Source organism: Protopterus annectens, chromosome 14.part0 (genome assembly GCF_019279795.1).
Source record: "Protopterus annectens isolate FY-2018-M chromosome 14.part0, PAN1.0, whole genome shotgun sequence".
In the NCBI taxonomy this organism is placed as follows: Eukaryota; Metazoa; Chordata; order Ceratodontiformes; family Protopteridae; genus Protopterus; species Protopterus annectens.
In genome coordinates, this window is record NC_056748.1 from 126,422,516 (window position 1) to 126,449,551 (window position 27,036).

Here is a 27,036-nt window from a genome sequence, read left to right on the forward strand (position 1 = left end):
GTTATTTGCCGGTGTTGGTTTATTAAGTCTATGTGAGACTGGTGGTGTATTGCAAGTATTACCCTTCTCCTCTTGACTGTCAGTTCCAGTCTTGGGTTGAGAGAGCTTTGCACCAGTTTGGCTGTATAATTGCATCTCTCACATATATTAGTGTTTGGTGGTAGGAGGAGAGGGTTGTCTGTGTATATGAGGCAGTTGTAACATTGCCTCAAAATGCCCAAATTCACCAGTTGGACTGGAGAGTACACAGGAAACTGCCCTTTTATTATGTGCTGAAGTCAAAGTTGGACTATATAACTGAACAACATGACAGTCTAGCCATTTGTATACCTTTTTTCTGCTTCTTTTGGCTCACTGCCATATAGTCATATGTGATTCGATGAATCACTACCTGTGTGTCTCAGCTTTCTTTTTCCAATAAATATTTTTATTTTCAAATTCAAAAAAGAAAAAATGTTAACAACAACAGAATCACACCTGTTTACAAAAATATAACATTTTCATCAAAAAATGTTATATTTACTATCATATAGACTTAACTGTTCTCATTATATTTATCTAAAAATAATTAGCATTTTCTGGTATTTATAGTATGATGTTGACTTCTTAAAATTCATTTTCATGAAATATATTTCTTCATAGATCAGTAGTTAGTGAGATAACTTCACTAAATCACGGAGTTATATTACATTTCCATTTTTTGTAATAATTTTTCTTACAATCTCTACAATGTATTTTGAGATTTCATTACACATCTAGGACAGGACTATTAAATAAAATTAACCATTTAAAAAGATGGCAGTTATCAGACCATAGTCAAAAATATTAATATTTATGCAACTGTCACACAAGTTTGTCACAGCTATAACAAATATGCACCCAATTTATTTGCATTAATATATTGCATCTCCAACATGCAATTTCTGAAGTGTTGCAAATGTTGCCTAACTGTTACAACTTGAATGATACCATACCATTGAAACCATAGCTTAAGTCACACACCCTTTTTAGGTAGTTTACAACTTTGCATTCAGTACCATTCTGAATGTTTTAATCACATGACTGCTACACCATGCCTGATTGGCTTTTTAGGTAGTTTGCAATTTTGTATTCAATGCCATTCGGAATGTTTTAATTGTGTGACTACTACACAATAGCTGATTGGCTCTTTGTTTTTTATTTTCTGTGAATGAAGTTTTGGATTTTAGAAGGATCTGAGAAAGCATCATAAGTGGCATGACAGTGTTTGTCTATATTATTTATGTTGTCCTAAAGTTTATGTTATTATATTAAAATCTTTGGTTTTATCACCATCATGCTTTGCCTGCTCTGCTTCCATATTTTATCATTTGAGGATGCTTTATATGCCAGGCACAGATCATCTCTCAGTAACCTGTAGGAGACTTGAGTATAGAGATGTGTTTTAAGGCAATCTGCATAAAACAACGTGTTAACACTTGGGATTCTCTTGGTCTGGAACCTCTGAGGGCATTACAGCTACTGCATATGCCTGGTCAGATACATGCTAAAAGGGTCATTGTACTCATTGATGGGCCTGATAAGGGCTGAGTAAAGGAGTACTATACATCCCTGGACCTGGATGCCATTTGTCTAATAAAGTCATTGGTGTAGGATGGGATGGACATCTCTGTAAAATGATTTTGACAAGTCGGAAGAAGGACACCAGCAACATTGCTTTTCCCAACTTTAGTCGTTTTAAAGGGAGCTGTGTTCATTTCATGTACTACCCTAAAGCCATGCTGATACTTTGAGAGGGACCACAGAAGACAGTGTGTATTTATGTGATGTGCTTCAGAAAAGCTTTACATTTCTCTATGAGAATCTTTAATGTACTGGCAGATAGTATTAGGGCAGTGTGAAAATGTATAAAATGATAATGCTACAGCTGGAGGAATTAAGCTGAGGTAAATGAAGCATATAACAACTTTGGTAGCATTTTTCATTAACTGTCTTCCTGAGAAATTCTCTAGTTAGTATGCCAATGTCAAGTGAGCAATTTTCTGCAATAGAATTCTTCTTAGAAGCACTCTTTGCAGAGAAGGAAGTTCTAAATATGCTAGAATTCATTCAGCGATTTAGTCTCCAATACCTATTTTATCAAGTTCATTGTCACAGGGGAAATATGCTAGAATTCATTCAGAGATTTAGTCTCCAATACCTATTTTATCAAGTTCATTGTCACAGGGGAACTGCGTACTCAATTAACCACAAGACAGAGAATGTATGCTGCACAGGCTGCTTAATCTATTGCAGGATGTAGACACACACACACACACACAAAATCACATATGGAATACATACTTATGAGTACCCTGGAGGACTGACAATCTCTGGCATGTCTTCAAAATATTGTTGGAAACTGCAGAACCCAGATAAAATGAATGCAGACTTTGCTCAGAAGGTACCCATTTGTGAAATGAACTGAAGAACCAATGTTTTACTCTATGTGGCAAACCTGTGGTGTAAAAGTAGCGATAAAGTTCACTTCCACAAAATGTACTCATATTAGATAAGTAACTGATGAGTTTTCCAGAGTAACATTCCATTGCAATGGTATGCACACTTCGGAAATAAATGCAAATACATATAATAATAAAAAAAAACAAGACCTACATAAGGGAGCAAATTTATTGAATATTTCTTAAGATTCATTTTGTAACTTAAAGATAATTATTCACAGGAGTTACCAATATATATATCTTAAATGTGTGAATAGACATAAGCGTATAACATTTGTAAGATGCATTTCACCAAATGGCAATCACAGCTAATAAGAAAAGAAACAGTAGCACGGTCTGGGTGATGAGACTAAATTTTTCATGAGTCTGGAACCATTTATTACAGACTTTATGCAATATATTTATCTGTTTTGTCAATAATAACTTGTTATGCTTATAAGAACTGATTCTGAATGAAGATAAAGTTGTGTGATTACATATATAGAATTTGTTAAGTGTTGCTACAAATTAGTGTACAATTTCACTGGATGTTGATTGTTTAAATGCAGATGTAATTGTAGTGATTGTCTGTATTACAGATATTGCACTATGTAAAGTTCTGATATTTTTAAATATTTTATTGTTCTAGGTAATTAGTATTTTTGCTACATGCCACTGGCACATAAATGTTACTCATCTCAGAAAAGTAAAATAAGGTTCTACCCCCCCCCCCCCGACTCTGTGATACAGAGTTTAGTGTTGCCACCTCATACTTGACTCTCCTTTTTAGGGTCCAACTGGAGTACCTTCTGTGTGGAGCCAGTTTGTCCTTCCAGTATCTGTATTGGTTTTTGCTGTATACTGTGCTTTCTTCCCACATTACAAAGACAGCAGATGAGTGAACTGGTGAGTCTGCAATATCCTGTAGTTATGGCTGGCTCCAGGGTAAATATGGATGAAGCTCTGGCCATGGCCTCATGAACCAGGATTAGTTAGAGACCTGGATGCTGGAAAAGCAGGTTGTGGGGGGAGATATAAGTGGTGAAGACCACCCTGCCAATCCTGGGGAAAGGGTTGCTCCTCAATTCACTTCAGTAGTGCTCCAAGAGGAAGTTAGGAAAAAGTAAACTGAAACTTTTCCTTAAACTGAAGCCCTGTTCTCCTTCAGCAGATAATCTGCCAGCAGAATACCTGAAGCTAGCTGCTAGTTCCATGGCCTATCCTGTGTTTGTCCTAATTAATAGCTCTATCTAGGAATCATACTCTACTTCCCTATGCAAAATATTCTACATCATTCCCCCTCATAAAGTAGGAACCTCATCTGATATAACCAGTTTCAGACAAATTACCATATTATCCCCTTTGTCTAAACTTCTGGTAAAGTGCATTCACAAACAATTACTTGAACAAATCCTACAAGAAAAGCTCCTGACTCCAACACAGCATGGTTTTAGACCCACCCATAGCATTACCATGGCCTTATTAACCTTCACAGATGCTATTAACAAAGCCAGAGACAAAGGCATACTCCTTTCCTCTGCATTCCTTGTTCTCTATAAAGTTATAGCTATCTTCCCTAGGGCTATCACAATCCACACTACTATAGTTTAACTACTTCTTAATCAGTAGATACCAGTCTGTTAAAGAAACACTACATGCTGCTTCATTTATTTCCACCTTTTCAAAACCTTTTTCTCCCCTTCCTTTTGAATTCTGCGCTTCATAAGACTCATGCTGCTAATGGAAATCCAGAATTCGACTGTTTCTGACATTTTCCTTTGCTACAGCTCCATTACTGCTAACCATCTTTAAGCCTACAGGAGTCTCACGGAACTGTAGAAAGTAAACGGGCACTGGAAGGGCTTAGTAATAATGCCCTTCATATTTGTTTCATGTTCTACTGTTGCTGCTTAAATGGCTGCCCATCCTTTCTCCTTTCCTTCCTGTCAATACTGGGGTACCACAGAGGTCCATTCCTGGCCCTCTACTCTTCAATAAATTCACTAATACATAAATCCTTTCAGCAAGCTTCCCTCATACAATACGCTGACAATTCTACCCTAATATGTACTTCAGGTAACCTCATATATTTTCAAAGAATTAGAACCTTGAGAAACCTCAAGAAAGTTGGCTAAAGGATAATCACCTGCTACTAACCCCCCCCCCAAAAAAAAAACTAAATTACTTCTTTTTTTTCCAAAATCCCAGTTCCATGAAAAAAAAAAAAATTTAAATTTCTTCCTTAAATAATACCTTGATTGAAGTTACCTCACATACAAAACTACTTGGCATGACAGTCGATAAAAATCTTAAATTTGATTTAGACATCCACAACAGAATCAAGAAAACCCACCAAAAACAAGATACCATTCAAAGATTAAAGAATTTCCTTACAAGCTCTGAAAAGGTAACTCAAGCTACCACTTAACCTCTTAACTCGTTCACCTATATGGATCCCCCAGCATGACCAACCTACAAGTCTCATTTAGTTCTCATTTTGAACAATACTACAACAAAGTTGCCAGATTTTCTTGCAAAAAGTCTTAGCATATCACCACTGTTTAGCTCTAAAAACAGTTAACTAACTCAACCTTCCTCACCACCTATCTTATACCCAGCTTCTCTTGACCATCAAAGTCATCTGTATCCCATTTGCCTGTCCAGCAATTTTCCCCCTGCTCCAATTCTATCTACCAAACCATGGGCTGCTGGGTCAGTCTCTATTCCAATAATGCAGTGAAAACTTGAAATAAAATTCCTATATTACTTAGGTCTATCTCACACCATCTTTTCAAACCATTACTCTCTGCCTCCTGGCGTTGCTCCTACTCCTCATCTGGAGCACAGTTTCTCCTAACATCCTTCATCACCTTCTTATACCTTCCTTAAAATCAGTAAATCACTTGACCTAATTATCCCCTTCTAATACCACAATTTACTGTACTTCTTAAACTACTATACCTACCTCTAACTAGCACAACCACATTACTGTTCCATCACTACTTCTCTGTTAACACTTAAAATACCTCACTCCAATGTGTTTCTTGTATATTACTCCTATCTTATACATCCCACTTCTATTTGTAAATTCTTAATACAATGCTTGCATAATAATGTTTGTGAATATTAATACAAATGTTATTATACTGACTACTGTGCTATGTAGTCACTGAAACGACATTATAAAATTTGTTATTGTAAATACTGATTGCATTAAATTTGTTACTTTGGAGCTTTTTCCCCAGGTCTCCACTGACAAAGGGTGCCTGTGCCCAGTCGGACGTTCCCTGTAACCAAATGTCAATAAATAAAGTACTGGATATACAGGGGGTCAACATTATACAATGGTCACTAACCAGTGTTTAAATGAAACCTCTGAATTAGCATATGCAGTATATCTAGCTGCTTTAGGATACAGTCCAGACCTTTAACAGACTTTATTTTATTGCCTCAATATGTCAAGACACATGCTGATGTGGTCCCATAAATAGACATGATTAGTGGAAATGCAATCTTTTACACATTTAATCTTGGAAATCAAAACTCAAGCATTAAGGTGAGCAGATAAATAGTTATCTTAGTGGACGACTGCTAGAATTAAACCCTTCATGAATATATCTTAGACATGTACTAAGAGAGAGGGGTCAGTTGTATGTCTGTATACTGTATTTCATTTTAATCCTTACCTTTGTATGAGAGGTTCCTTTAATCCCCATCCTTTCATTCATTAAGAATCTGTTTGCACATACGGCATCCAGAAAAGTCTTCTTCTATAGTTTGGCATTCATCTTCCATTGGCCTATGAGTTCTATCCCCAACAATCACCTGTAGGGAGTAAGAGATGTATTCATACTTTACTACCTACCTCTTGATGGTTGAGGGACACTATACTAAATCTGGACCTACGCTGATGGGATGAGCAATGTCCTGCCTGCTCCTGTAGAGACCAATCCCAGCTTTAGTGTGATCCAGTGGTTGACAGGCCAAAGCACCCATTAGTGGTTGCTCCAGCTCTTGTGTCACCTGTAGTCTAACAGGTGTCAGGAAAAAGTGTGCCAAGCTACCCCCCCCCCTCCGAAATCGAAAAGCCAAATTTGGCCATTCATTCCCATCTCAAGCATCAGTTAGTCTTATAACTTGAACTTAGGTCAACAAAGCAGTTAAGATTCATCTCTCTGCACTACACAGCTAGCACCTAAAAAGAAATGAATATTTAATTGTTACAGGGAACACCAGATGCAGGATATGTCTTTTGAAATCAGCACTATTAAGAGGCACTGAGTTCAGAGAAAGCAGATGTTTTTAGGGAAATTTCTAAGGGCACAGAAAATTGCCCCATTTCTCAGCATTTACTAAAGCATCATAATGGTATGCTTGATGGTCTCACTGTTACTATTTTATATCAGAATGATGCTGACATTGAAGGAAATAATATGGATATGACCTATTTACTATATATTTCAAACCGATTCCTCAGGGCCTGAATACAGACTACAATTGGAAGGTTTTAATATAATCAAACACATCTGTTTCTTTGAACTGATTGGTTAATTGTTTTATATCTTTTCTCTATATATTATTCCAGTTTTTGTAAACTTGTTATACCCTGGAGGGTCTGTGAAAATCAAGACACTAGATATTTTAATAAAGTGTAAAAACTGTCACTGTTGTATTTATTTATTAGAAATCAGATAAGTATTTGTGTTATGCAATGCAAGTCCCTTAAGATTTTCTCATTCTTATGGGTATAGTCTGTTCTTAGTAGGATTTGCCAGAGGTATTTTTCTCAGACCTATTGACATAACAGGCCCGATTCCAAAAGATTTGCTCTTCAATGTAATTGGCCACATACACAGAGTGAGTTTTTTGGAATCTAATCCCAGGTGTAAGCCTGTTTATAGTCACTTACACTGACAGCAAGTCTTTCAGAGTGAGGGCAGACTTACACTGACAGCAATTCTTTTGGAATCTGGTCCAATGACTTTTCAGATGAAAATATTGAAATAATGTATTTTCAATTGGAAATGCCAGAGATATATGTGCCAATGATGCCTCATTTAAAAAAAATGTAAACAGTACTTTCAGAAGATTATAATCAACTAGGTGGCTAACTGAATGTGTTTTGTAAAGAGTAGAGATCAAATATTATGATTCAGAACTAACTGAATTTACATTAACAGTCTTCAAGAAAATTATGCCATACTCAGATGGACAGGTCTCTTCCAAAAGCATTTTATCATATTGTACAAATATAGTACATTGAAACTTGTGGTGTGTGACTTTATAAAATGAAAGAATCCATTTATTTTATAGCAAGACATCTCCTGAAGATCCAGAAAGAAAGAAACAAACAAAAAAAATGGGGGTTATGGAAGACTTAAGTGTACAAGGGTATAAATTTAACCATGGTTCAGGCAAGAGACTTTCAAGATGGTTGCACACTGATCAACATGTTGATAACGCTCCCCAGTGTGAAAACAAACAGTAGAAAACAGCCACAAAAGGATATCTATTTGGGTAAACTTAATTTGCTGCTTAGTTCCTGTACTGCCTGAATATCAAAGAAGAAATCTGGAGAAATCAAGAGAAAAGCTGCTACAAAAAACAAAGAAAAACTCCAGTGGAGAAAAGCCTTGCAGCTGTTTAACAAAAAGCAATTCAGGTTTCAGCCATAGTACAGAAGTTGGATTCCAGTAATCAGAGAAAAAATAAATTGTATGCATTCAGAGATGTTTAAAGTAAGTGAGACACTAGAGAAATACATACAGCCAAATGTCAGAAGGCTGGAGAGATTACGCTTTAGTTAGCTGTTCAGATAAGGTGATAAAACTACAGGTGAAATGAAGGAAAGATTGTCTGAATATGAAGCTTCTCAGGAAGAACTGTTTACAAATAGTACAGCTAGAAGACAGAGCACACAGAGAAAACCTCATATTTTCTGCTGTCCCAGATCAACTGGAAGGAACAGATTGCATTCATTTTAACAAGATTTGTTAATAAAAATGGCACATCGTGTCTATATTCCAAATTTAGCCAAGAAAACAAAGCAAAGACCTATAAATATAAAATATGCAGTCATATCAGCAGAAGGAATTGCTCCTGACAAATTTTGGGCAAAGTGTTATGAAATAGGGATACCAGAGTGTTCATAGAGCATGATTATTCTCTGTACACCAAGCAGAAGAGGAGTGAGAATATTCCTGTAATCAGGGGATGTCGAGAGGCACGTGTGAGATTCAAGTTGCTTTATCCAGTTGTCTTCAGAATATATATTATTTTTTGTTCTGAAGGGGAAAAGACATTCTTGGATGCAGAACAGGCAATGTAGGAAACAGAAAAGTTTACACATTAAAAAAATCAAGAACAGCAAGCTGAATGGGTTTTTGCTTGTCATTCCTTAGTTGATGTCATAACCCGTAGACATAACTTGCCAAAAAACATTTTCAGTGCTCCAAAGATCCAAAGAAAAATGACTGAGTGACAGAAATAAAATCACAGCAGCTGAATTAAAAAAAAAAAAAACAAACAGTGCTTTATTTTTGAACCATAGACTGGTGTTGGGTGAACAAGATGATGAGGACGTCATTCTATGTTGCACAAATTATAAGAAAGGGTCCAAGGATGTCATTGTTCCACTGTACTTGGCCTTCATCAAATAAACCATGGAGTACATCTCTGCTAGCATGTACCTGGTCAGACATATTTAAAAATTGAAGCATCCAAAGAGGTGCCTCACAAAAAGAAAACAGGGAGTAAACAACATATCTAATGAGGACTGCCTGAAAACCCTCTCTATACTTGGTCTTCTGTGGACTGCTGAGAGGCAATCTATATCTTGCTTACAAAACATCTTCTGATCCCGGTCTGACATCTGAAAATCAAACATGCCTCAGAATTATACAATCTCTGATACCTACAGCTCATCAATAATATAAATATGACATGTAAGAAGGACAGGTATGTGCCCCAGAAACTACCACTTCTCTGCAACAGGCCTCCAGTCCATGCAAAGCAGAGTTCTCCCCATCCCAATTCAAGTGCAAATTGGACTAATGGATCTAGACTTGGAAATGTACTCCTTGCCTGGCACCTGTGTCTCTAGTAGACAGAGGCAGCTTGTAAATACTTGATCACCTATGACCAGGCCTATATATATACCCCTTACAATAAATAACCCTGGGGCATAACAACTTGTAAGATACATTTAGAAAACATGGCTAACCTTAAGAAATGCTCCCTGTGTCATTAACGTAGTAACCACCTATAAACCTATGAAATATATACCCATGAGGAAGAGACCAGCAAGGACCTAAAAGTAGGAAATGAAAGGTACCAACTATAAAATGACATTTCCATTAGATGCAGTTTGGACATGAGAACTGTGCGTCAGCAACAAGTGGAAAAATGTGAAAAGGAGAAGAGATGAGAAAAGTCTGAATGCTTTTGGACTATTTTAAACTGGTGGAAAGACTTTAAAATGTAATTTCCCACATTGCCATTAAGACTTAGAGGGACATTGAACTAACTGAAGATGTAACTGTAAATTATTTTTCTTAGTAATGTGTACAATACATTTCTTGAAGTCACCTGCATGTTAGACTGTAAAATAGTTCTGTGGAGTATGCAGATATAGTTCCAACGTGCGGTGGGAGTCTTATCAGTGATCGCTGTTAATATCAATGATGTTAAAGTGAAATTTACTTTTCTTTTCTTTCAACAGTAATATATCTGGGGGGTTATACTGTCATAAAAGAAAAAAATGGGAAATAAAGTGCTTACCACAAAAATGACCATAAAACGGTTAAAAAGAGAACTTTGGAAGGAAACACCACACTGAGTATAATTCTTTAATTTCACAATAAAACGACTTTCAACCAGGGAATAAACCACATGAACGCTCACAACTTTAAAATTGTGTTTTTGTCACATAAGGACTTCTTCAGATGAATGCGTACCATTTAGTTGTGCCTTAATTTATACTAAATTCAATCACCCATAACCAATCACAAAGCAGACCTCATTAAAAACTTTTGTAAAAAATACATGCTTAAAACTGTTTGCTAAAACATACAAATATAAAGTATAAATGAATAACTATGTAACCCATTACAAAACCATTTTAAAACAATAAATACTGCTTTTAAAATCGTAGTAAAATTCATATTCATATTGTGCAAATAGTATAAGTAAAAAAATACAGGAACATACATTTTCTTGCAGCTTGTTCTTTCTTCCATACCTTATTGCTTACATCATAATCATGCTCAGACATCCTGTTTTTTAATTTCCTTTCAGTTTTCCCTATATAAAAAGGACATGTATCACACAAAGCTATATAAACCAGTCCACTAGTGTCACAGTTAGCAAAACTTTTGCTATTAAGCATTCCGTTTCTAATCTCTAGAAAAACTGCATCTCCTGTGTAAATAAAAAGTACACTGTGGACAACTACCACATTTGTGTGTGCCGACTCTTCCTTCATTTCACATGTTTTTATTCCCCTTATTTTCAAGCATGTTCTTGATATTCTGTTCCTTTTTATATATGAATTTCAAAGGTTTTTTAAAATTACTTCTAAGTCAGAGATATTCTTAAACCTTTCCCATTCCTTTTCCGGGATGTTCCTTATAATGGCTGAATCTCCATTAAAATCAGTAACAAATGCATCCTCAAATTCATTTTTTTACCATTTGTAACACTTGTTGTGTTATTACTAAGTGTTCTCCTGTCCTAAAATGGGTGCAAATCTGCTGTTTCTCCCTTCTAGCACTTCCTTTTTCATTTCTTCAGTCAAAATTTCTGGGTATCCCCTCTCCTGAAAAGGTTTAGTTAAAAATTCACATTCTTTTAAAAAAAATCATTCTCATCTGTAGTCATAATACATCTTCAAATTAATTCTCCTTTAAGTTTTCCCTTCTTTTGATATGGTGGTTGAGAGCTGGTATAGTATGAATAAGAATTTGAGAAGGTTTCTTTTCTATGTACTGCTGACTTGAATTTACCCTTATCCTTCTTAATAGTAATATCTAAGTAATTCATATGTTCACGATCTATGCTATAGGTAAATTTCAGGAAGGAGGTAGTCCCTGAAATTTAATTGAAAAATTCTAGGAACTTCTCTGTATCTGTCCATGAAAGACAGATATCCAGGAAGCATTTATACTGGGTCCAACTAGTGACATATTCTGATTTCAAGACAAATTCTTCCTGCCAATAGGAAAGAATAATGTTTGCATATATAGGGACACAATTAGCACCCATTGCTACCCCATAAAGTTAGTGAATGAAATTATTCTTTAAAACCATTTACATTAAGGTTAATATTAAATGAAAATCATCCTGATTAAACTTTCCATATTTAATCAGGGCTTCTTCAAACCACCCCATCCCCTCCTCATGGGGTACAGACGTGAATAAATCTCCTATGTCAATGATTACAAAAATTATTTTTTCACTATACATTTCTGGTCTGATGCTTCTCAGAATTTCCCATGAATCTTTCAACACACTTACTCCTTTAAGTGACATAGTCTTAAGATTATCTAACCATTTTGCTAATGGAGCAGTGACTGAACCTTCAGAGGCCACTATAAGTCTTAAAGCTGAGTTCACTGTAGTCTTATGAATTTTGGGAATGCCAAATATGGAGGTACTTTTGGTTTATCTAAATGTAAGAAGTTGAATAACGTAGTGTCAACTGTCCCTTCCAATAATAAATTAAGAATGACAAAAATCTTTTTATATGAAATATTAATTTCATTAATTGATACTCATATTTAGTTGGGTCATCCAGAATTTCCATCAGTTTTTGATTCAGAAGTCATGGTGCCCATGACTACAGTACCTCCTCCTTTATCTGGCCTCATAATTCTTAAAAAGTTGTTGTTCCTTAGTTCATCTAAAGTTAGACTTTCTTCCTTACTCAAATTAGGGACAACCTTATTTCATGCTATCCCTGTTTTCAATTCTCTTGACTACAGCCTCACAATTTTTTAATTGTGGGTAAAGGGGTGGATTAAAAATGCTCTTCCTTTTAAGTGCCCCCTCATGGGGTTTAATATTAACCTTAATAGAAATGGTTTTAAAGAATAATTTCATTCACTATGAGTGAGAGTTCTTTCAACAACTTTATGGGGTAGCAATGGGTGCTAATTGTGTCCCTATATATGCAAACATTATTCTTTCCTATTGGCAGGAAGAATTTGTCTTGAAATCAGAATATGTCACTAGTTGGACCCAGTATAAATGCTTGCTGGATTATATCTGTCTTTCATGGACAGATACAGAGAAGTTTTTCAATTACATTTCAGGGACTACCTCCTTCCTGAAATTTACCTATAGCATAGATCATGAAAATATGAATTACTTAGATGTTACTATTAAGAAGGATAAGGGTAAATTCAAGTCAGCGGTACATAGAAAAGAAACCTTCTCAAATTCTTATTTATACTATACCAGCTCTCAACCACCATATCAAAAGAAGGGAAAACTAAAAGGACAATTTGTTCAAGGATGTAGGATGACCACAGATGAGAATGATTTTTTTAAAAGAATGTGAATTTTTAACTAAACCTTTTCAGGAGAGGGGATACTCAGAAAATGTGATTGAAGAAATGAAAAAGGAAGTGCTAGAAGGGATAGACAGCAGATTTGGACCCATTTTAGGACAGGAGAACACTTAGTAATAACACAACAAGTGTTACAAATGGTAAAGAAAGTGAATTTGAGGATGCATTTGTTACTGATTTTAATGGAGATTCAGCCATTATAAGGAACATCCCAGAAAAGGAATGGGAAAGGTTTAAGAATATCTCTGACTTAGAAGTAATTTTTAGAAAACCTTTGAAATTCATATATAAAAAGGGACAGAATATCAAGAACATGCTTGAAAGTAAGGAGAATAAAACCATGTGAAACGAAGGAAGAGTCGGCACACATAAATGTGGTAGTTGTGCACAGTGTACTTTTTATTTACACAGGAGATGCACTTTTTCTAGATAGTAGAAGCAAAATGCTTAATAGCAAACATTTTGCTAACTGTAACACTAGTGGACTGGTTTATATAGTGAGAAAATGTGAGGCTGCACCAAACTTATAACAAAAACAAATGTTGATACCAACAGCCACAGGAACAGAGCCCAAGTTGTATAATCCACTTGGTTTACGTTTCCACAGTAAAACATAAGCTGGTAAAAATGTCCACACACTGCTTGTAGCAATTCAGTTCTCCGAATTGAAGCACAGGCTGACAAAAATTGAAGTGTATGCAGTTCAGGACTTTAAATTAACCACAAAGTGTAAAAATGTTCACTCACTAGTATGATCAGTTCTGGTCTCCTAGTCGGCAAGCCAGTAAGCAAGCTGGCATAGCCAAGGAAAATCAGTTCAGGTTTCCACGCCAGAAAATCGACCAGTAACAGCAGGTAAAAGTTAAAAACTACACATTGTGGTAAGCGGTGCACCTCTCCGAAGTGAGGCGCAAGATTGTAAAAGCTAAAGTAGATGCAGTTCAAGTTCCCAAACCAAGCACAGGATGTAAAATATAATCCACACACTCTGGTTATCTAGCCAGGTCTCCAAATCAAGAAGCAGGCTGACATGAACTAGTAAACGTTAAATGCTACTAAGCGTTTTTCGTTCAGATAAATATCCGAACTTCTTCAGACAAAACACTGGTACTAAAATCAGTTAGGATTTAAATACATATTGGCAGTCGTACTGGTTCAGCGTTAATTACGCAAACATCTAATTACGCTAATTTAAGGTGACAGAGTCTATAAACCAGTTTTTGCTACAAAGTAGCTGATAGTTTACAATTTTAAAATAATTGCCAGCTGTTAATATGTTCTCCTACATGTAGGAAGAGAGCTTGTGCTACAAAATAACTAGTAGCTAATAGTTTTAAGTAATTGCACATAGTATATTTGTGCTCTCCTGCCATATGTATTAATATTCCTATAATGTACTGATTTAATGGGTCAAAATTAGTTCTTTAACTTACATTAACTCACATTGGTTGTTAATAAATAAAAAATTATTTAATCTTTAGGTTACAACCCTATATCTACTCTATTTCTATTTAAAGTCCTGAACTGCATACACTTCAATTTTTGTCAGCCTGTGCTTCAATTCGGAGAACTGAATTGCTACAAGCAGTGTGTGGACATTTTTACCGGCTTATGTTTTACTGCGGAAACGTGTATTGTTAATAAAACCGAGTGGATTATACAACTTGGGCTCTATTCCTGCGGCTGTTGACTGGTTTATATAGCTTTGTGTGATACATGTCCTTCTTTTTATATAGGGAATACTGAAAGGAAATTAAAAAACAGGATGTCTGAGCATGATTATGACATAAGGAATTTTTTTTTTTTTTACTCTAGCTGAGAATCGAACCGAACAGCGTCCTAATGTGAGGTGAGAACGCTACCGCAGCACCACCACCGTGGGTCTCATTATGACATAAGGAATAATGTAACAAATAATACAAACATAAAACAACATGTAAAAATGCTTGCTTTCAATTTTTTGTGGTAGAAGTTGTACCAAAGGATATAAGAGGGTGCTTATAGGAGGCTTGGTTAGAATATAGAGAATTATTTTGGCAGATAACTTTAGAAGCTACCAAGCGTCCAGGTTTAAACGAAGCAGTATCACTGGCTCCAGGTTTGAAATTAAGAGCAGCAAAATTGTAATTTTAAAGTGTAATAATTTATTTGGCCACCAGATGGCATAAGGAATTAATATGGAAGAAAGAACAAGCTGCAAGAAAATGTATGTGCCTGTATTTTTTTACTTATACTATTTGCACCAGGGACGTCGGGAGGCATACGCACTGTACTGATTTCAGTACAACTTCTTTAGAAGAGGGGGTAGCTTTTTTTTAAAAAAAAAACGTACGTCTGCAAACTGGGAGCCATAGCTGAAAGTGCATCGGACACGGATATCCTTCAGAAGGGACTCACGGAAACAGATAGCTGGTGCCACAGCCATGGCCTGAAGTTAAACGCCAAAAAATGTATAGTCATACCCTTTGGAAAAACAAGGTAACCCCAAGCTACCATATAGGTGGCAATCCACTAAGCACAGAAGAGGTTATCAGGGACCTGGGGACCCAGGTTGACAGTGGCCTTTCTTTTGACACTCACGTTGCTAAAGTGGTTAGAAAGACCTTCTACATTGCCCACCTGATCATGAAGGGATTCACATCCAGATCTAGTGAGGTCATTGTTCCCCTGTACTCTTCACTTATCAGACCAATGATCGAGTACAATGCCCCATTCGGGATGTATCTCACCCGACATCTGCAGCAATTGGAGAGACCCCAAAAGGTCCTCACCAAAAGGATAAAGGGACTCCAAAATCTGCCATATGCTGCCAGATTGAAGAAACTCCAGCTCTATTCAGTCGCATACCGTCTGCTCAGAGGTGACATGTGCCTGACATACAAGGCCATGTCCAACCCGGAATTAATGGACATGCTCCATCTCAAAAAATCCAAATCCACCAAAACCACTAGAGCAAGCGGCTTAAACCTTAGCAAGGATATAAATAGGATGTGCTGGAGAGATAGATTTATCACTCAGAGACTCCCAATGCTGTGGAATAAAATCCCGGTCCATGTGAGGCAGAGCACCTCGCTGGCTCTGTTCAAGAGAAATCTTGACCTGTGGATGGGAGATCATAGGTTTACCCTGGGAATCATCTCTGTGTCACTGCTGGACAGAGGCACAACAAACTAATGGGTACAGTATTTTTTCATATAAGGGGTGGTGTAAGCCACAGAACTTTAGGCTAGGCTTATAAATGCCTTAGGGCAGATAGCCTAGTATAAACCTATGAACCTATGAACGTACATATTTTTTCTTTTTTAAACAGTGTTGGCTCCTTTAAGGAAGATACCAGCCAGTCAGAAGTGAGCTCACATCATGTCCGGCTGGCTGCGAGCGGGAAATGTGCAGTAGTGAGTGAGTGGAAGACAATCGCAAACTGCACCTGTTGTTGTTGAATATCCTTGATTGTCAAATGAAGCACTGATTTGTCGTTGCCTGGCTCTGAAGATGAATCTAGCGTCCCTTCTGTTGCCACTAGTGATCCTGAATGGACTGAGGATAGATTCCGGGTGGATAGAAAGAAGCTTGAAGCCATGTTGCAAGGTAAATAATAATATGCTTTCCCCCTGAAAAATAGTGTAGCTTGACAGCGAAGAATAACCGCATTTTGGGTTATTTTGGATTTGTTGTGTGAAGTTATCTTCGTGTATTTGGCAGTATCAAGTCACCCACATGAAGTTTTTCATTTTCTCGTCCACCAGTGCTAAAGCTAGTTTTATTTTGAGGTAATGTTTTTATTTTTGTGTCTGTGTGTGTTGACAAACCGCTTAAAACTTCAACGGTTTAGTTTGGTCAGACGAAGCTGCTGTAGAACTGGAGGAATGTTAGGCGCAAACTCCTTGCAATTTAATTTGAGATTGAGCAGCGTAGTGACCATTATAATGGACGTTGCTGGTGCTTTACGTTTTGTGCCACTTTTTTGGCAGGGTCTGTGCTTGTAAATGTACGCCTTTTAAAACATGCTCTTTATTGTCTAGTTAGTAATGCGACATCCTTAAAATGTGGAGAAAAAGATTTGAAAATTATTATGTTGAGTACATCACACTAGTACCAAAGCAATGACCTTCCAGTAAACAGAGGCATCTGGAAAAGTGCTTTGGGAATGGTGATCGGTATCTACTTTTTCTGAAACAATTGTTTTCAACTTTAGCCCCTTATATGTATGTTACAGGAGATGACCTCGCTTACAAATATAAATGCAAAACAAAATGCAGCTTTCACTTGTGGGTATTTTCCTACTGGGTGAAGTGTTGCTTTTGGTTTATAAGACTAGTTGGCTACATGTAATTGTGAAAGGTAAGCAGAATAAAGACCATGTACGTTTATTTGTTTTTAGGAGTCTTGGATGTAGTATATATTAAAAAGGAACGAACATATGTGCTTCATTTAATGTTTATTTTAAGAGTAGCAATTTTGAACGTGGTATTTTGCTGTTAGTTTACATAGCCCTGGTTGCTTCAAGATATTTTAAAATGCAGTGGTGGTGTTTTGTAACAAGCAATCCCCACAGACATTTTGGATAGTGTTGCCTATATAGTTATCAAAAGTGTTTGCCTATTCAGCTGATCTTATTTGTTAAAACCTCTCCTTTATTTCCTTGCCCCCCCTTTAAGTTTTAACGATGTTAAAAAAATCATGCATTTCTTTTTTGCACCATCTGAAGATGAAGCAGTTAGAACTTTAGCATCAGCAAGTCACTGACAGCATTTCCCCATTTTCTCTCAAAAGGGTTTTTCCCATTCTATTACAAAAGTTGCTTATATGATCAATTCAATAATAACTAAACTTGTAGTATTCATGGGTATAAAATCCCAGTCCAGGTTAGGCAGAGTCCCTCACTGACTCTCTTCAAGGGGAATCTTGATGAGTGGATGGGAGATCGTAGGTTTACCCTGGGTATCACTTCTGTGTCACTGTTAGACAGAGGCACAGTATACTAACCTCGAAAAAGGGCATAGCAAAATTCATTTAAAATGGGTGGCAAAAGCCAAACACACTCTGGCTAGGCTTGTAAATGCCCTAGGGAAGATAGCCTAATATGAACCTATGAACCTATGATAAATACCTCAGAAAATGCATACTAATGCAAAACCCTATTATTCTAGCACTTTCTAAGGATACAACACCATTACTTATAATCTGTACTTGACTTTGCTCCCTATTTTTATGAGCTTTGTCCAAGGTTTTAGAGCTAAGAAATTGAAGCTACAGTATGTCTCACAACAGTGACTAAAAATATTACTGAGGCCATTAAGTATATGCATACTCATTCATTTGATTGTGTGTGTGTGTGTGTGTGTGTGTAAATGCCCCCACATAATGCACTTGTATGGCTATAGGTGTTCAGGCTCAAACCCTGTACCTTTGATTCAGGGTAAGAAGAGCCTAAAGTCCTTAACCACCACCATTTCTGAACTTTGTTCAGATTTGTTTTTCTAATGGTTGTTAGCTATGGTGAGAAGTGAGAACTGAGAACTGAAGTTGTATTTCCCCCATTATTGTTTTTGTTGTGTGTCCAGGTTTTTTGTGCTAAGATGTGAAGTGAGAATTGAATTTGTATTCCTTCATTATTGGCTTTGTTTGCCCAGGTTTTTTGTGCTAAGAGGTTGAGAGCTATCTAAATGATAGCCATTAAGTTTGTTTTCCTATTTTTCCAACTGCTGATTTAGCATAGTGGCATGTTGCACTGACTGGTGCACATGGTTCTGGGTTCAAGACATGCATGGTGATAACACAGCATTTTATTCTAGCAACTTTCCAAAATTATACAAGTGATGTTTAAAATGTGTCCCCAGTTTTTGGGCTTTTGTACCCCCCCCCCTAATAAATGTTGTCTTTTTCCAGATTTCTTGTGCTGCAAAGTTCAGAGATACAGCTGAGTGTCGACATTTTACAAGGAGCTGAGAGCTGCAGGGGAACTAAAGTTTAGTGCTGCTTATGCTGAGTCTGCTTGTACTGTTACTAGCACAACAGGTAGTGTACTTGCTTTTGATGCAGAAGGCTGTGGGTTCTTCTCCCACAGTAGGTAGATGCATTGCTGATACTGTACTGTATTGTAAAGGGGGGTGGATGCTGTAGTCCATTTTGGTGAAGATATCTAGTAGTAACTATGAACCTGTTATCAGTTTGCCATCCATTCCCTATTGCAATATTATTAGCGTATCATTGTTTTTAATGCAACATAGGCAATTTATTCCTCAAGGGCAACAGGCACTTTATTTGTAGATGAAATCATGAAATATAAGTTGTTTGCTAGCAGCAGCCTCTTCATTAGTTACAGATTTCTTTAATGTGGAATTATGTAGATGGCTTTTACTAGTTCAGAGATTGTGCATATTTACTGATACTGGTGGACTGTAGAAGTTTGAGTAGACTTTCATGATGGAAATGTTATGAATTGGGCTGTTTTGTCATTATTGGTGCATGCATTTTGTTTCATTGGTTACTGGAATAATGTTCAAAACAATACATTTAAAACGCTCTCTAACAACTATACTGTATTGTACAAGGAATATAATTTAATACAATCAGGAAGGTGTATCAAAGAGCACGTGTATGTTTCATGTGCAAGGGGCCTATGATTTGAAAACAGCCCAAAGTTCATCTTTATCTGCCACTTGCAAAATGTATTTTCTTTGAATGTGGGTTTCAATGCTGTTTCAATGAATGTGAGTTTCGAGGGCAGAGAAGTTTTAATGCTAAGTCTAGTTTCATTGTGAGACTGCATTGCTTTGTTTAGCATATATTTATTGGTGTTCATGCTATAAAATGCAAAATAAAACTTTTCTGGCAAATCATTTCGGAATGAAGTCACTAAATAATGACCGACGTTAAGTTTCAGATATCATAATTTTCAGAAAAATGCATTCTTAAGCAAGACCTGATATTCTATCAAGTGTCTTAAGTTTATACAAGATCGATTTTTAGTACTGTTTGTATGTTCCCCTAATATATTTGGCCATGTCCAGAGTTCCTGCATTAAGAGGTTGAGAGGTATGTGCAAATCGCTTTATAGAATTAGGAATATCCAAATCTCTTAACTGTCCCCAATTTTGGCTCAAAATGTTGCTCTCCCCCTAATCTCTCTGCAAAATAGCAATTTTGGAAGAAAATGTGGAGGGTTTACTTTTATAAATAACTGTAATGATCAGAGTTATACATTGCTTTTATTTCAGAAATGCATGTAGATTCTCTCATTTTGTCAGCTGCTCAAGTTAACTGTGCTCATATTAAAATGGTGTCCCTTCTTTGACAGGTTTCCAGCTGTATTGTCTGGAAATTTTATATTTTTGCATCACATTTTTGGTCTGTTTTTCATAAAATTGCAGTTTTCTGGCAAATTAGTGGCAAATCATTAAAGACTGAAGTTAGAAAATAATGGCAGACATTTAAGTTTCAGATTTCATACTTTTCAGAAAATTCGTACTAATGCAAGACCTACTACTATTCTATTATCTTTCTAAGTTTATAAGAGCAATATTTAAAAAAAAGTCCTTATTTTTGGGCCTTTGCCTCAGTTTTATTTATGAGTTTGTTGCTCTAAGAGGTTGAGAGGTATTTTGTGTGTGTGTGTGTGTGTGTGTGTGTGTGTGTGTGTGTGTGTGTGTGTGTGTGTGTGTGTGTGTGTGTGTGTGTGTGTGAGGTAGGTAGGTAGCATACCTCTCAACTGTCCAAATTTTGCAGAATGTCCAGATTTTTGCCCCATATGTTTTGTCTGTTCCTCATAAATTTTGTAATTTTCTAGAAAATCATTTGAAGGCTGAAGTTGCTAAATAATGACAGACATTTGAGTTTCAGACTTTCATGTCCTTTAGAAAAATTCATACTAGCACAAATCCTGTTATTCTAGCAACTTTCTCATACTAGCACAAATCCTGTTATTCTAGCAACTTTCTAAGTTCATGAGAGCATTATTTAATATCTATCCCTGTTTATTTTAGGCTTTGTCCATATTTCTTGCACTAAGAGGTAGGTAGGGGTGTGTGTGTGAATGAAACATCCTAGTTAGGAGTAGCAGGTGGTTAGTAATTTACTCAAGCTCAGAACCTGTACCTTAGTTACAGAAAACAAAAGCATAAATTCTCTACCCCAACTACCTTGCTGCATTTTTCAAAGAACTGACATTTCAGGTTAATTTTCAATTCAAGGAACCGAGTTTGAGTGAATTTATATTATATTACTGAAGAGGCATTACAGCAAATGCCTCTTCATCGACACTAAAAGAGCGAACCGTGAATTACGAGAATGGCCGTAGCTTGGCTGGGGGGGGGGGTAGCAGTTTGAGAGCTGTGAGTACAAATTTGAAAATCCTAGCTACACCCCTGATTTGCACAATATAAATATGAATTTTACTACAATTATAAAAGCAGTATTTATTGTTTTAAAATGGTTTTGTAATGGGTTACATAGTTATTCATTTATATTTTATATTTGCATGTTTTAGCAAACAGTTTTAAGTATGTATTTTTTACAAAAGTTTTTAATGAGGTCTGCTTTGTGATTGGTTATGGGGGATTGAATTTAGTATAAATTAAGGCACAACTAAATGGTACGCATTCATCTGAAGAAGTCCTTATAGTGACAAAAACACAATTTTAAAGTTGTGAGCATTCATGTGATTTATTGCCTAGTTGAATGTCGTTTTATTGTGGAATTAAAGAATTACACTCAGCAGTGTGGTGTTTCCTTCCAAAGTGCTCTTTTTAACTGGTTTATACTGTCATAAGAATCAAGAATGAATTGAACTGATCATATGAGTGTATTAAATTATTGTAGTTCCCTTGGTGTTATGCATACACTAAAACTGCAAAAATGATAGCTTCCCAGTATATGAAATGAGCTGCATCATGCAATTGTGAAAACATTAGTGTTTTTTTAGTTTATTTTTTTATCTTCCAGCAGCTCTGTGCAATGGCAGATGCGCTGTCTGCAAGCACAATCAATCAGGAATGACTGAACTGTGCACTGCAAGGCATCTGTGTAGAGAAACAGTAACATTAGTATTTAAAGAAAAATGACACGTAGCTCAGTGAAAATAAATGAAGCTTTTCACATCGAAGGGAATTCAATCAGATATATTACTAGTAGTAGCAATCACTTCAGTATAAATCATGATGTCTCAAAATCTATTCATTTAATTGCAGGCAAGGCTTATTTATTGAGGCTAAAAATCAGATAATTGAGGGTATTCAAGTTATTTTTCAAATCTGGGAGGGAAGTTGAGATGGGTTGAGAAATGATGGTGCTGCTGCAGAATGGGACATGCATTGTCATTGTGATTAAACCTATTTTTAAAATGGGTGAAGCCTGGGGGTGTAGCTGTCTGTCTGGACTATCTACCCATATAATGAGGGGCAACTTCACAGCTGTGTGTATTTGCAATGAATTAAAAGTGGATGTAAGGATTAAAAATGAAAATGCACATATTTTTGTGCTTTTGGGTATTTTTATTCAAACAAAAAGTCTGGGAAAATGTGACTTGGGTCTAGACACAGACACAAAGTTGCAATTGCATACAAGATCAGCCTGCCAAACACTAACGTGCATGTAATCTGCAAGTTGTAAACATATTCAAAAGAATGTTATGTAGAATTATGCAAAAGTAATAGCATCTTGTCAGAATGACTACCTTATCAGTCACAGCATGGGATATGAATGGCATTGTAGGTATGGACAAGAGGCAAAGAGTACAGAATTATTTTAACAACTGTAGAGTATAAATGACAAAATTACAGGGATACACTTTTAAATAAATGTGCATTTGGCAAAGAGAGGATTTCAGAAAGGTTATTCAGTAGAGTATCAAGGACAAATGAAAATGGGGGTTGACACTACTGATTGCAGGTGAGGGTAGTATACTGACAGAGAAGGAGAAAAAATAATGTTTTATTTGTGGTAATAAGGGGATATTTGCAGGCAAGTGGGATTACGTTGTCATGTATTTATACATAAAACTAGTATTAAAGAGCTTAAGAAAACCATTGGAGAGATACTCAGCTTCTGGCTAAGAATATTATTCATGGGTGAGGACTGGGACCTGACTTGCAATACTGAAGGTATATCAGGGGAAATTAGAAGGGAAAATATAACAAATGATAGTAGATTTCTGATGAAATATATGTGAATATTCGGAAAGGAAGATATGAAATTACTAGAAGAAAGCAAGACAGACTTTATATATTATTCTACAAGGTACAATATTTGGGCTAGACTGGACATAAATTATATTTCTCAGGGGCATGGATATTAACTGAAAGTTATGAAAACCATCCAATAACTTTTTCAGACCATGAGTGAAAAAAGACTGAAATAAAGACACACAGTAGTCAAATAAAATAAGACACTGTTAGCACAAAAACTTAGGTAACAGAAAATAGAAAAGGGTTTCCTCAAATGTAGGGATCCTATGACTAGAAAAACAACCAGAGACTCTACAGAAGTAATAGAGAGTTTCTGGAAATTCTACAAAAATCTGTAGAGCAAATTAATTAGGGGAACTTAAAAAAAACAGAAATGGAAATATTTATGGAAGATTTAAATATGCTAGGATTAGAGTAAGATGAGGCTCCAGAATTAATGCCTAAGCTCTGAAGGGATGAAATAAAAGGGTCTATATTAGATAAACAAAAGTTTATCTAATCGAACACTCACATGAGCGAAAATCGCAGACTTCGAAACCGCAATTGTGAGATTGTGGTACAGTGAAGATGGGAATATTTGCCCTTTCCTCACTGTAGTGCAATGTCAGAGTTGGAATATATATTTAGCGAGGGGATGTGGGGGGCACAGCCCCCCACAATTGCGGTTTCGAGTTCTGGGATTTTCGCTCATGTGAGCATTCGGTTAGATAAACTTTCATTTATCTAATATAGACCCAAATAAAAAGGGTGCTTTATAATCAGTCAACAGGGATGTCTCCAGGAACAGATGATATTCTTGTGGAAATTTGTAAGGTAAAAGGGAAAAATGATAAAACCTGTAAAGTTTTAACAATATTTTAAAAAGAGGGGCCTTATCATCATCTTGGAAGAAAGCTGTGGTGGCTGTACTACTCAAAAAGGGCAAAGACCCTTCAAATCCAACTCCACAGAGATCAGTTTCAAATTTGAACCATGACTACAATGCATTTGTGTTTATACAGCCTAAGGTAATAGCTACTGTGTTGCAAAAACTGATAGATACGAATCAATGTTGTTTTGTGGATGGAAGGAAAGCATTTGACATTAATTAAAAATTAACCTCATTTCTAGTATATTATTTTGTATTTGATTAATCCACAACAGGGTATTTCAGTGTTGTGGAATACTGACACAGATTCTAAATTTTTCAGGATTTAAGCAAATTGATATAAAAAGAAGACTAGCAGTAAATTATTTTCCCACACATGAATTGATCCAGCAATATCTATGTTTATGTGGACATTATAACATGAATTATCTAGGACTCTGGATTAAAAAATGATTCTATTATGGCAGCAAAAGATATGTAGGAAGACCCTAACAAAAGGTAAAACAAAAAATTATAAGTTGGAATCTCTTGACGATGGATAGCAAGGGACAAGCACTGAAAATGTTTCTATTCCCTTTAATATTGTATACAGGTCAGGCATATTTTTTACCAAACAAAGAGAAACTGTGGACCATAATTAATAAAAAACTGAAGGAATTTATTTGGGAGAGAAAGAGGGCAAGAGTTAAATGAGATAAGTTGTTTCTCCCCACAAAATAAGGTGTCGTAGAATAACCAACAGAGTTGAAGTAATACTTTAGAGATACACAGTTACATAAACCAAGCATATTACAAATCAAAGTTAAAAGAAATGATGTTGAAATGGAGGGTGAGTTTGCACAATAAGAGGAGACTAGGATTCTGGAAGCAGGCACTTAAGGAGAACAGTAACAACAATACAGGATATTATATTTACAAAGCAGCAGAAAACATTTTGAGAGCTAAGCCAGCATGGGAATAGAGAAAGGGGATTTTACCAATATAATAACAGGACATAGGGGCACAAAAACAGACAAGAGGGAGTGAAATTTACTGGAGAAAATTAGCAAAGGAACAATGGTACCAGGAGTAAATAAATGGCAAGAGAAAATCTGGATAAGGCCAAACAGAAGTTTGGACTACATATTGGAGACAAAATTCCCTACCAGGGATTGTTAAAAGAGTATAGGAATAGAGAAAGGGAAAAAGCAGTGTTAAAATGAAGAATGATCTCTGGTTGAATTTACAGTAAGAGTCTAGCATAGAAGCTATAGTAAAAACATAATTAGGCAGGCATATAAAATAATGCATGACAACTACAACAAAATGCAGATTTAAGTGTTTGCATAGGTATTTTTATACCCAAGTACAGTTCAGAGAATCTTTCTGCACTTAGCAATTGCTGCAAGCAAACGGGAAAGAGAGAGTTATCTGGGTACATGTTTTTTGGGAATGCAATGAGTTGACAATATTTTAGAAACTCCCTACAAGGTACTTTGTCAGAAATGTTGGGGGAGCAAATTATTTTAATTACTCCATTGAGCTTGGATACAGAAACTGAATTGCCTAGACAGAGTTAAACCCTACTAAGTTTAATGAAGCAAAAAAGGCAATTACTAGAAAAAGAAAATCAGAAACAAAACCAACTGTAAGAGAAGTATTGGATGTTTTACATGAGATAAAAGAATTGAAGGTGGGATCTTTAGAGAAGGGAAAAAGCAAACTAAATAAAAATAAATGGAATCAGTGGGTAAAATACATACAGAATAATTGTCAGGGAGATGAGTGCTATTTCAGGGAAGACAGGATTTTAGCAATCTATGTAAATTTAAATTCAATAATAATTAAGACAGAAATCATACTTATAAAATGCATGAAAAGGAAAAACAGAATCATTTGTATTCTCTTTAATAATTGAATGTGTACTCATCTTTATGTAAAATGTGATGTTAGCAATCGTTTAAAAAAACACGGTTCAGTCAAAATCTGTCACTATACAAAATGTGATGTTGATAAAGTTATTTAACTCACTCACACCTATATGCCTTTTTTGTATACTTCCAGTTCATACTCATACAGGCTTATGACATCTAGAACTTTTTCTGGGTCTGGCTTCTTTAACTAAGTGACTTATCAGCTAATAACAGGCAGTATTATAAATAGCAAAGTGTTATTAATAAAAATAACAAGAAGATTGTTATTCTAGGATGTCTTGCAGCGGAGAGATTAATTTTGTTTGTTTGCCACTTATTATTATTCATATTTTCAAATGTATCTTCATATTTTCCTATCTGAGAGAACTGTGTGTTATTGTGGTGTATGGTATGACAAACAAATGTGGAACACAGGACAATTCACTGCAATGCTAGTTTATATGAAGCTATATTGCAAATATTGCCAGCTGTTTGCTTCTAATTATTAAAATAAGCAATATTTCCATATGTACTTAATACTTAAAAGAAAAGTGACTTACAAACTGTTGCATGACGTTAAGTGATACCTTAGATGTTATTGCACGTCTGGATAGATATCCATTATTGTTTTACTAATTAACAATTAAGCATATGTTCTCATATTTATGTAAATATTGCAATAAACATGCACTTAGTCATGTAAAAGTTTATGTCTGATTAACAAAAAAGTTCTAACATATATGTGTAGGTTGTACAGTTTTCAAGTTATCAAAATTTGTTTGTGAAAGCTTACAAAAAATATAATTTGGGGTTTATGTGCATTACAACATATTAAAGCATTTATGGAAAAGACTATGAATACACTTATCACTGTAAAGGGGAGTTCTTACTGGTGACATTGCTGTTTGTATAGGTTAATAGCTTGTATAGTTCACAAAATATTTACATTTGTTTATCGTGTTTTTTAAACTTATTTTTCAGAAAATGCTCTAGAGTGCAAGTTGTGTATAGGCTGCTAGAGATGTGACATTTTACACAACATAGGTGTTAGTAAGTTAAAAAATA

At 35.8% G+C, this 27,036-nt stretch overlaps 1 protein-coding gene across 2 annotated transcripts in view; it reads right to left on the bottom strand.

Annotated features, from left to right (window-relative positions):
- HABP2 (hyaluronan binding protein 2) overlaps nt 1–27,036 on the bottom strand; it is a 677,235-nt gene that overhangs the window by 641,865 nt on the left and 8,334 nt on the right. Inside the window, exon 1 of one of the 2 annotated variants that reach the window (XM_044055835.1) lies at nt 6,146–6,202. The exons of the other annotated variant lie outside the window; for it this stretch is intronic. Within the exon in view, the coding sequence (XP_043911770.1) occupies nt 6,146–6,187 (42 nt within the window). The 5' untranslated portion in view covers nt 6,188–6,202. Of the gene's footprint in view, nt 1–6,145; nt 6,203–27,036 lie in introns of those variants that run through there. 2 annotated transcript variants of the gene reach the window in all.